Source organism: Coregonus clupeaformis, chromosome 30 (assembly GCF_020615455.1).
Source record: "Coregonus clupeaformis isolate EN_2021a chromosome 30, ASM2061545v1, whole genome shotgun sequence".
In the NCBI taxonomy this organism is placed as follows: Eukaryota; Metazoa; Chordata; class Actinopteri; order Salmoniformes; family Salmonidae; genus Coregonus; species Coregonus clupeaformis.
This window is the reverse complement of record NC_059221.1, coordinates 17,997,143-18,009,930: the sequence shown is the minus strand read 5'-3', so window position 1 is coordinate 18,009,930 and position 12,788 is coordinate 17,997,143. Positions and strand designations below refer to the sequence as shown.

Genomic DNA, 12,788 nt, shown 5'->3' with positions numbered 1-12,788 from the left:
ACCGATGGACTCTTAATACTATCCCTCCTGCCCTCCCTCCACCTTGTGGTAATGTTCATCTGTTACTGCTGCTGTGAGAGCTCTAACATCTGAAATGATTTAAACCTTGTTATAAAGTAGACTATTGTATTCTGAGATTGAAACAGAGGAGCAGACGAGCAACAAAGGCAGTAATATGAGAATCCTTGAACAGGGAAACATGGGAAAAACGGAATACTGTATTCTGGTGTTTGCGCAGCCATTTGGACTTGCCTGTCTGCATGAGTGTCATATAGGTCGTCCTTATGATGTAAAGATCTGAAACATGAGAGGGATTGCAACTCAAATTGAATCAAGGAATCAATCAAGTCTTTTGAGGTAGAGAGGATAATCAAGGACAGGTCTTTTGATGTAGACAGAAGCGAAGACAGTTAGCTGCTATTTACCCTGATCCCAGCACTATCTTTTATCTGAGTCTGAGGAGTCGAGGTCGGAGTTAGAGTGAGGTGATGGAGAGGGAGGAGAAGGAGGTGAGGGAGAGGGAGGTGAGGGAGGAGAAGGAGGTGAAGAGAGGGAGGTGAAGGATAGGAAGGTGAAGGAGAGGAAGGTGAGGGAGAGGAAGGTGAGGGAGAGGGAGGTGTGATGCAAAAAGCCTTGGAAGAAACTCTTCAAAAACACTTTAATTGACTTCCATTCTTTGTTAATGTTCTCAAAAAGTTCACCTTTGAAGAAATGAAACAATCAAACCAAAACAATACTGAACAGAGCAGCAACAAAACAAAAACATAATGAAAAGGTATTGGGTTGTTTGGGGTGGATGTAGTGAACATGAATTGGTACTTTTCTCCATGAGGAAGTGTATTGTTGTGGAACAGGTGGGAAGTCCAGTCCAGACAGTGGAACACCATGGCAAAGAGGGTGGACAAATCAAGATGTATATATAGTTCACTCAGGCCATTTATCACTGAATAAATGTGTCAGTTCTTGTCTGTTTAACAGGGTGGCTCTCCCATAGACAACAGTGCGATAGCAGCTGGGTCTGGTCTACTTAGTTCATTGACTTGAATTGAAACAGAAAAAACTGCGAGTGGGGTGTCTCCTTTCTCGTCCATCTCTGACTGTGGCACGCATGCACTCACTCACAAACACCCACAGATGCCAATTGTCACTGAAAAAAACAATTTGTGTATCAGTTTACACAGCGATGCGTCACCACCGTGAAACTCTGCCAGCTGCTTAAGCTTCTTACAGGGAGACCAGGAGCAACTTTAACACACACCGCTGGAAATATGTTATATATAGTCACACTGAGACCTGGCCCTGTCGTGTCCCACTTCCAATAGACAACTCCTATTGCAAGAAGGGCATATTTTGTTTAATCTGTAGTAGTAATGGGAAAAGGGGAACACCAGTAGAGGTCTGAAGATGGGTCTCGGACGATACACCTAGAGATGTTTATTGACTTTTTTTATCACAGTATAGAGAAAGTGATACACAGTGATAAATATTGATATGCAATAAACATGATAGGCCTACATAGTAACTCAATGCTGTATAATGTCAATACTCCAAATATATACTGTGAGCCATAGGCCAAGCTCAGCTGACTTTACAGTCAGTGACAAGTCATACAATCCTGAACAGACAGTATGGGTCATATCACCCTAGATATCAGAACAGAAGGAAGATAGATATTCCCTATTAAAGGCAGAGGCAGGATCTAGGTCATTGTGGATAATATGCTGTCTTTTGTTTCCCAGGTTTGAAAAAAGTTTAAACCGAAGACCCTTAAATCTTGTCAAGAGAAAGCAATTCTTTAAATTGAATACCGGGGGCACTTTTTCTTATATTTCTGTCAACCTTTCTCTCTTTGCTATCTCCCAGTGAGCCTCTCAGAGCTTACTGCGGTGCCACTACGGATATTACTGCCTAGAGGAGAAGAGAGGGAGGCAGAGGGTTCAGCCGAGCTTGAAGGATTATGTGGCGATTTGGACCCCTGGCACTGACTCTCCTTCCTTCCTTTTCTTCCCTTCTTTCTTCCCTTCTTTCTTGGGAGCTTTAATGATGCCTCTGCCTGTGTGTTCAGGAGGGGACAGGGGAGAAGTCACACTCCTCTCTCTGGGCTGCCATTTAGAGGGCTCTAATGATGAGAGGCAGAGCGCAGCCAGGTGGCCATTCTGGCTCCCAGGGAGAGACTTGGACCATTCCTGCTCCCTGGCTCTGTGTAAGGCCATTTACTGTCACACAAACAGCAGTGGCCAAATGGGCCAAATGCAGTGGTGGAAAACATACTCAATTGCCATACTTGAGTAAAAGTAAAGATACCTTAATAGAAAATGACAAGTAAAAGAGAAAGTCACCTAGTAAAATACTACTTGAGTGAAAATCTAAAGGTATCTGGTTTTAAAGTGAAAGTAAATGCTATGCATCAAATTCCTTATATTAAGCAAATCAGACGGCACGATTTTCTTGTTTTTGTAAATTTATGGACAGACAGAGGCACACTCAGACTACATTTACAAACGTAGGCAGAAATCCGGCCGGTATGACCTAGCACTGTGATAAAGTCGCTCTCACTACACTGGAAGTTAATAGGAATATTACTTTCAGATCGAGAAAATGTCTATCATACATGTCAGATTTCAATACTGGCCGATGTCATAACTCGAGAGGATGTATTCTCTCGAATGAGCCATTGATCATATTTTTGCGATATTCCTACCTCGAGAAATGTGTAATTTAACAGAGGGTCTAGCACATTTTTCCTATTTGTCTGCCTCTTTAGTCCAGGGTGCATTGCATGGTGCCATTGCCAGAGATACTATAGAAAGCACCCAATAGACTCCCATTCAATCCTTGAAGGAGAGCACGCACCTTGTCCCAGAATACACCGCACAACCCATTGACGTAGCATGGGCAACGTTTCCCATCTCCTCAAAAGGATATCTGTCAGACTCCACTCTGTTAGGCACATAGATCTGCAGATTGAACATTGTAAGATTGTAGACTCCTAAATAGATCATGCCGTTTGTTTAGGCGATTTTACAGCTAACTAGCTACTTTAAATGCTGATATTGTCTTCGGTATTACTGTGTGTAGCTACGTTTGCTAACTACCTAGCTCGCTAGCTAGTCAGCCAGCACCACCCATTGTGGATTTTGTACTATACTTGAGCTGCAACAGATTTCCACAACGATTTTCCATGTTGCTACCAACCTTATTATAACGCCAAAATGACACATTTGTTCATCAAAAATATTGTTCTCACAGTGTTATTTAATACTGTAAATTAATGTCAGGAGTGGTTTTGGGTGGAGTTTTCCTTTAAGTACTTTACGCCACTGGGCATATGCTGACCTACTGCAGCTGAACCTCCATAGTTTCTTCTACACAGTGGTTGTTATGATGATCGCACTGTCATAACATAACCCCTATCATGGATGAGGAGCAGACAGAAACTAACAGCCATGCACTAGAGGCTAGGCTTAGACTATTGTCGTGACTTTCATTATTGTGATGACTTTTATTTATCGAATAATTACCTACTATGTTTAATTGTTACTAGATTAAATTAATCATGTAACAATTAACTCATTAGGAATTTGGGGCACCACGGGAAAAGTTGTTTAACGAGTTACCGTTTCCCGAATTAACTCTAAAGATATCTTGATATCTCTTATCATTTAACAGCGGACTAACACAATATGACACTTCTTACAAAAGATGGCGAGTTAAAGAGAGATAGAAAACACTTGGATACACATGGACCTGTGCTCACAGTAATCCTAATACTTTGCCCGGAACTACCGCCCATTTTGGGAAGAAAAGCAATGAATGTATTTACGTGTTGAGGTCTTCGTCGTGTATCTCTGTTGGACCCAGGCCTTCGTGGGAAGGGGTCGATTGGGCCTTCTCTTTCGGCTGGCCTTTTAGATGTAAGGCTCAGATTGTCCACAAGAGCTCACAATGTCCTTCTTCTTAGTCTGTTTACTTTCACTCGCTCTGGAAGTGGTCTTCTGAGGACCGTGTCGATGATCCCCTGTGGGGTGATGAGAGCAGTGTAGTAGACAATGGTTTGAAGAGAGTAACAGGATGGTCCCACTTAAATTCACCTTCTTAGATACAGTACTTAGAACAGCTACTCAGCCGTAACATTGATTGTTAGTGGAGGCAACTTCGTCTTCTTCACCTCGTGTTGATTTTCAGAGTCTGGACCAATATGGATAAAAGCTGCAGCTTGAGGTCCGTCTAGTCAGATCTTGCAATTCTTATCTCAATATTTTATGCACTCTGGTAAAGAGGGGCGTTTCCGTCATACTGACACGCTCTCTGAGCTCCCTCGGGCGTGGCTAGTTACGAGGCAAAAGTATTATCATCACTATGATTTTGTTGGAAAGCTAAAATCACATTCCTATCTTCACGAAAACATTGTCTTCCTCCTTGATATTTTCTACACAAGGTAAAGGATGTAAACCTGATATAAAAAAATGTAAAAGTGTTTAAAGTCACAATGTTTTCATTATAACGAATTTATACAATTTTTAATGACATCACAAAATAGACATACATTTTCCATATTCCATTTGTCATCATTCCCAACGTTTGGATGTTGAAATATATTGTCCCAATGTTCATTGTTGGATGTTGACGTTTTTGGCCGGCAAAAAGTATCTGAAACAAAGGCATTCCTTTCACCATACTAGAATGCCAGAGATAAATTAGAGAGGAGGAGGATCTATGGCAGTATTAAGGTGTCAAGACTGGCACAGCCCCCCTGTGGTTAAGAGGGTCTGGTTGTGGTCGGCCATTTGCCAAGCTGATGTGAGGCCTTTGATCCTCACCCAGGGAGAGTCATGACACTATGGTCACTGCTTGAAATGCTACAGTGTATTACTGTACAGACATACTGTAAATCAATATCTAAATAAGATGCACTAGCCCTGGTGTACTTACATAGAGTTATGAACAATATTCCCTAAAATGTTTGTTGGCACTGAGCAAATTTCAGGTCTGCTGAGCACAAACTTTAACATTGTGAAAAACTTCCAGCACGGGCTTACTGTGAACACTGAAGCTGTACCCGCTTTAAGTTACAGTTTTAACAGTGGCCAAGTAGGCTACTGTGGCTATTTGATCATAATGTAGGCCTACCAGAGTAGCCTACCATCAAAAACAATGGAGAAAATGCATCCCTTAACATTTTAACATGGAAATAGCTGTTCTATCATTCAGCCTACAGTAGCAGTGTGTTGTTCAATGGCCTACATTCCATGAGACTTTTGAAAAAAACATGCAGGGCTTGACATTAACCTGTTTATCCATTTGTCCTTCAGACAAGGAGGTGACTGAAAATGTTGTGTTGTTTGATGGAAGAAACCACATTACAAAATAAAATGCATTATTATTCCCATAACATTATTACAGAGAATCAGACAAATTATGCTACCCTCTGCCTATTGGCTACTTAGCTTATTCAAGCCTGTCTCAAAATACAACACTGCCCCTTTAAGACAAAGAAAAGCTCTTTACCTGACTCGAAATGCACACCTTTGTACTCTTGTAGGAAGCAATCATTCCCTATTGCTGACTACAAATTATCTATAACTGGGCTAATAATTCACTAACTAGCAAAGGATATGAACAAAATGTGCACGCCTGGCTACATGCATCTCTTGCTTTGATCTCAAAACAAGCGCATCTGCTCACGACCACAGCTGTAAACACAGTCCAGTTCAAAGTAAATGGCACAGATCCATATATGGCAATGGTCTATTTGCATTTAGGGCTACTGCAGCTCTGATTGGTTATGCTGCACCAGTCTGTGTAGAGTATGGGCGGAGTAGTGGGCAATAGAATCCTACTACGATACGTTCTGCCTACAACGAAATCTATTGCATAGTTGTTTTGTTTCGGTATGTTGCATTGAAAGTGGCTAATATTGCGATGATTCGATCACAACTGCCAAAGTAAAGGGAAACTTTGATAGTTCTAATTAACAGGGAAAACTCTAGAAAGTTGAGTGAAGTTCAATCTCGTGCTTCTGTAATTGCGCTGACATTTCTTCTGCGCAAAGTCCTGGGGAGCTGTTCGGCAGTCTCGGGCTACTCCGGTGAGCAGCTTAGAGGGAACATTGGTTATGACTTTTTTATACGATTTGTCATAAAACACTATTTAACATAAATGTCTGCAGTCGTCTATATAACCCTTCATGAATTACATAGAGAACATTAACAATGCATTGACTCATGAAACTGACAAACTAAACAGATATACTGTATTATCTAGAGAAAAAGCCATTTATTTTGTTGCCTGTTATTTCCAATTATCAGCATTATATTTCCACATGAGAAACAATGCCATTCAGGAGACTATGCATGGCTATGCAAGTCACAAATGAGAAACTTTTTATATGCAAATTAAACCTTGACTCACAAAGATTATATAAATTAGTCCCATAACGTTAATAAATGGCGAAATGGGGAGTAATTGCCATCTAATTCGGCAGAGTGGCGAAGAAAAATCTGCACGTTGCACTTTGAATCCAGCCAATTGGCTCTTTTGTCCATTTAAAAACCACTAGGGTATAAAAATAAGAAGCTTTTCCACACCACCTATTCATCCCTGTGTTTTAAAGGAATTAGAGACACAGGCATAAAGAGAGTTCAAGGGGAGTCATTCAGAGCAGGTGGATGAAGCATAGAGTTGGTTGCAATCTTAAGCACCTTAGAATAACAAATTAATAGGAAATATAAATTAATTAAACATACAATACATGCATATTATATTCTGGACATTAACTTCCAAGGCCTACATATTAGTATTTGAAAATGGAGTGCGATATCTCCTCACTCATCTATCAAATAGTGGTTATGTGTGTGATGTTGATCGCTTTTATAGTGAAGGTTTGACAGGCGCTTGTAGACGTCAGAGATGGCTGAGAATGCCCCCAGTTGGAGAGGAGAGGAATCCATGATAATACACACAGCACCAAGAGGAGAGAAAAGGAAAGAGGGACAGAGAGACAGGACGGTGGAAGGGAAGGAGTGTGATTGAGTAGTCAATCTTCCTCTCATCACTCTCTTCCTTATTCCACCAATTCACCAGGGCAGATACCGTGGAGGGCTCTGATGAATGCCAAGCACTGTGTCCTCATGGGAGAAGGACCGTGGCCTTCTGTGAACAGCAAACTGCTCTGCTGTTTATTGGGCAGCTGCCATATGGCAGGGCCAAATAGAATATATTGATGGGATTCTGGTAAGTTGATGGGACTGTGGGAGAGCATGTTCAGCTGTAATTAGAGACAGACCAAGACCACTAGCCAGCTAGTGCCAGTGGCCATCAGTGATGTCACCTGTCTTGAGATCTAAAGGTGACCTAGTCACATGGAATAGCCGTAATGAGCAGGCACATGTGGAGTAGACAGAGACCACTGAGGAGAACAGAGACTCAGGGGGAGCCCGGGACGTTACTACTCACAGGGAATGGTGCGCAGGTACAGGTTGTCCCTGATCACCTGCTGGAGCTTGTGGTCCAACAAGCCTTTCTGGAACTGCAGGCTGAGGTAGTGACGCAGGTCCGTATTCAGCACCTTGCCTGTGAAGAGGAGGACAACACATCTGGGTCAGTACATTACAGTACAGTACACACACACACACAACGTTCACGAAACGTTCATTTACACTCCCCTCGAACATTCCTAAACAGTCGGGACCTCAAAATGCATTACCACCAGTGTGTATCACTTTCAAAACCACTTCTCAACTGAGATCATTTCATTTCATTTACATTATTTAGCAGACGCTCTTATCCAGAGAGACTTACAGGAGCAATTAGGCTTAAGTGCTTTGCGCAAGAGCACAGACAGTATTTTCACCTAGTCGGTTTGGGGATTTGAACCGGCAACCTTTTGGTTACTGGCCCAACGCAACGCTCTTAACCGCTAGGCTACCCGCTACACCTGTGTGTAGACGATAACCATCTATCATCACTTTCAAAACCACTTCTCAACTCTCTGACAGGTGCCTGTGATAGTGATAGAAAGCATGCTCCCAGCGAGAGTATGTGAAGGAGGACAGTTCAGAAACTTCAAAGATGTGGCTGTGTGACAGCATTGTTGTGCATGGGAGCTAGGGAGACAGAGCAGAGGCCTATAGGCTGCGTTAGTAGAGAAACTGTCATGTCAGACAGATTAAATATTAATTGGTTTGAATCACCAAGTATCCAGATGCATACATGAATAAAGAGAGTAACACAATGGCTGACACTGTTGCTGCCACGTAGTTTCTGACTGAGGAGCAACAGAAGTTCATGCGGAGTTTGAGGAAGTGTGGGGGCTGTGCAAGTCATCATGAAGGAGGAGGGGAATTCAGGCATTCCCCTCGGAGCAAGAGGAGAGAAAGAGAGAAAAGAGCGAGCGAGCGAGAGCCAACATTCCCTGGTGTCTGAACAGGATCCCTCTCTGAGCAGTTCAGTCTCCAGCTGTTTAGAGCCTGGTGTGTGTGTGTGTGTGTGTGTGAGAGAGAGATGCAAGGCGTCTTCCTCAGGGTGGGGAGGATGTGCTTTGAGAGGACGCCAGTTAGTGTTGTTAGCATCCATACCCATTGTTTCTCTCCCTGAGCTCACAGGCAGCCGCCACTGACTGCAGGGTACGTGCTTTTGTTTGGTTCACCCCAGATTAATGAAGGACCAGTGAATGTAACAGGCTGAATAATCACTGTGGGTACTCCCCAGAAACTCACATAGTTGAAATAAGGAGCACAGAGCGATGAATTTCTTTAAAAGGAGGAAAAATATCTGCAAACTGAATCTGTTGAGAATAACACATTTTAAATGTTTAAGCAGCCCAGCCTACGCATGGTTTTAAATATTAATCTTTAATAGCGGCCATTTATAGCATCATGCAGTGTGTATGCCTAGAGGAACAGGCCCGGCTGATGTTGGCTGGCTGCCCCAGTAGTGTACAGGCAGCGAACGGTGTCATGGTGAGTTTGGCCACCTTATTCACAAATAAATGTAATCAAAACAAGTCACAGCTTTTCCTGCGCTCTGATTCATCCCCCAGGGGGTTGAAAGGGATTGCCCACTGAGATGGCAGATTAACTGCGTTCCATTGGTTAGCACAGATGAATACTAATACACTACTGTCCCCGAGAGGCCCATAGTATTGTATATTTAGATTAGATTTTCTAAAAACTGGATAAAAATTGTTAGAGTACATTTTCTGTGCTCTCAGTCAGCACCACCATTCCCTGTGAAATGTAAGGATCTACAGAAAGCTAGTAAGAGACTTGCATAATCTTTCATATAGGCCAAGTCAATATCCTGTGACAAAAAGTCAATGCTTTAATTGCCTTGTAATGCACAAGCACATTTGTAATACGCTGAAACATGAGAGCGTATGTCAAATGTAAACAGTTTGAGTATTGAGTATGAATGGTAAACTACATGACCAAAAGTATGTGGACACCTGCTCGTCGAACATCTTATTCCAAAATTATGGGCATTAATATGGAGTTCCAATTCATCCCGAAGGTGTTCGATGGGGTTGAGGTCAGGGCTCTGTGCTGGCCAGTCGGGTTTTTCCACACCGACCTCGACAAAACATTTCTGTATGGACTTCGCTTTGTGCACAGGGCATTGTCATGCTGAAACAGGAAAGGGCATTCCCCAAACTGTTGCCACAAAGTTGGAAGCACAGAATCATCTAGAATGTAATTGTATGCTGTAGTGTTAAGATTTCCCTTCACTGGAAATAAGGGGCCTAGCCCGAACCATGAAAAACAGCCCCAGACCATTATTCCTCCTCCACCAAACTTTACAGTTGGCACTCTGGTAGCATTCTCCTGGCATCCACCAAACCCAGATTTGTCCGTTGGACTGCCAAATGGTGAAGTGTGATTCATCACTCCACAGAACTCGTTTCCACTGCTCCAGAGTCCAACGGCGCCGAGCTTTACACCACTCCAGCAGACGCTTGGCATTGCGCATGAAGCTCCAGACGAACAGTTCTTGTGCTGACGTTACTTCCAGAGGCAGTTTGGAACACGGTAGTGAGTGTTGCAACCGAGGAGAGACGATTTTTACGCGCTATGCGCTTCAGCACTCAATGATCCCGTTCTGTGTGCTTGTGTGGCCTACCACTTCGCGGCTGAACCGTTGTTGCTCCTAGACGTATAACCGTTGTTGCTCCTTCACAATAACAGCACTTGTTGGAAAGGTGCCATCCTATGACGGTGCCACGTTGAAAGTCTGAGCTCTTCAGTAAGGCCATTCTACTGCCAATATTTGTCTATGGAGATTGCATGGCTGTGTGCTCGATTTTATACACCTGTCAGCAACGGGTGTGGCTAAAATAACCGAATCCACTAATTTGACGGGGTGTCCACATACTTTTCTATATATAGTGTATTTTCTTAGTATGAATGGTATTTTACACAAGTGTAAGCAGTCTAGCTACAGTACTGTATGGCTGAGATAGTGAGGGCCAAAAGAAACATGCCTCTTCACATTTACATTTTACACATTGTGTAAGTCTATAGACATTTTAATGTCACAATGAAAGTGAGGAATTTAGGTCAGGGAACAAAAGCGACCTCCCGTCACGCATTGGACTGGTAAACCTCAGGCCTGTGGTTCCATGTTCCCAGAAAACTATTCTATATATTATGAGCTAAGGAACCACGGTACACACACACACACACACACACACACACAAACTGAGAGCCCTCCCCGAGGCCAGCACTGTTCCCATGTTCGGTTGTGAGGTGAGAAGGGGGTCTTTCCCCCCTACCATGGGAATGCGTCTTGGCTCCATTTCCACACAAACCCCCATCCTCACAGTGATGTTCAGTGGCGGTTAAGTATAGACAATGGATGGCGCCAATTGTTATCATTGAACACTAGAGCTGAAGAATGCACACTCACTCTCCCTCTCATACTTCCCCCCTCTCTCTCTCACCTCTCTCTCTCTCTGTGTAATGCAGGACAGGGCAACCTTTTGTAGCCTGGCTGTCAGCTAGCTCACAACAGCTTCCCACTATGCTACGACGCAGCTAGCACATTACTGGACAGCCAGGCTGCTATGGAACACAACGGGCTCCTTTGTGCCTCGTCATCTGGGCATTAGAGTAGCGTGTGTATATGTGTGGGGGGGGGTCTGGGAATCATTAAAAACAGAGGGAGAGAGAAAGAAAGAGAGAGAGAGAAGAATGATGATGCAAATTGCACATGGGATGGGAACCCACCACTACCCTCCCGTCCTCACTTCCATCACCACACTTCTCTCTTTATCTCTCCCTCTTCTCTCTCTTTCCCTCCCAAGTCATGGAGTCTCATCAGCCCAGCCAAGCCCATCCCACAGGACTCCTCACTCTCAAAACAATCTGTGAGATAACTTCCTGAATAGCAATGAACCTCCCATCTCTTCTTTCACTCCCCTATCCCTCATTTGTCTTTTCTCACTACACTGGCCCCTGCTTCCTATCGTAATCCGTCTACCCGTCTCTCCTCCTCCTCTGTCACCCTTCATACCTCCTCTATTGTGTCCGAACACCCATAATTCTGATCTAAATAGTAGGCATTTTGGGTATGCGAAAAAATAACGTTTTATAGTATTTGAAATGTTGAAAATGTAGTTTGATTTAAATGCCAGGATGTAGTCCATTTTGACTTTTCATCTAGTAGAATTCGCTGCACACTATTGAGGAAGAGAATCGTCTTTTGTGTGTTTGATAACAGCTGTACCAAAATGAACGAATGACCGGATCAATGCTATTGCACATTAGATTACACATTCTCAGTAGTATTAGCCAAGTATGCTGATATTTGTTGTTTACTGCATTCATTTTTACTAAACAGTACGTTCTAAATAGTATGTAGTACGATTAGTACACAGTATGCAGTTAAAGTAAGTAGAAGGCAAGCCAGATCTCAAATATTGCCACTAACTCACTCACAAATATTGATTTATTATCTTCAACAGACACCTGTACTAAACATCAAATTAAAGCATTCCAACGCACAGTGAGTCCTCTCTAAAAGAGTGTGGAATGCAGAGATGTCACAGGGAGAGGCAGTGCTGCCACCAAAGGGTATTTAATGAGGCCATTCCATGTTAGTGGCCCAGCCCTGGTGCTATCTAATTAGCACGTAATTAAGACCGATTGGCATTCCAGGGTCATGGAATGGAAGCACACCCTCTCCTCTCTGTGTGACAGAAAGGTAGCTTTAACAGGTCTCCTTCCTAAAACCCTATCAACGTCCCCACATTCTCCAGAACAAACACACACCCCCCCACCACCACCACTTTACTATTTATATTTTTGACATTTCATTTTTCTTTCACTACACTCCTAATGAAAATAATGTACTTTTTACTCCATACATTTTCCCTGACACCCAAAAGTACTCGTTAGAATTTGAATGCAGGACAGGAAAATTGACCAATTCACACACTTATCAAGAGAACATCCCTGGTCATCACTACTGCCTCTGATCTGGCTGACTTACTAAATACACATGATTCATTTGTAAATAATGTCTGAGTGATGGAGTGTGCCCCTGGCTATCCATGAATCAAAAATGGTGACATATGGTTTGCTTAATATAAGGAATATGAAATTATTTATACTTTTACTTTGATACTTAAGTATATTTTCGAAATTGCATTTACAGTTCATATTACGAAAACAGTCAATTGAAATATATTCATTAGGCCCTAATCTATGGATTTCACATGACTAGGAATACAGATATGCATTTGTTGCATTAGGGGTGTGGATCAGAAAACCAGTCAGCTTCTGGTGTGACCA

The 12,788-nt window shown here is 42.8% G+C and overlaps 1 protein-coding gene across 2 annotated transcripts in view; it reads right to left on the bottom strand.

The window, feature by feature from the left end:
- The window catches only part of LOC121545742 (membrane-associated guanylate kinase, WW and PDZ domain-containing protein 3), a 192,591-nt gene that overhangs the window by 48,487 nt on the left and 131,316 nt on the right, over positions 1 to 12,788 (bottom strand). For both annotated transcript variants that reach the window (XM_041856534.1, XM_041856535.1), the window contains exon 2: positions 7,456 to 7,572. In XM_041856534.1, the coding sequence (XP_041712468.1) occupies positions 7,456 to 7,572 (117 nt within the window). The remainder of the gene's footprint in view (positions 1 to 7,455; positions 7,573 to 12,788) is intronic.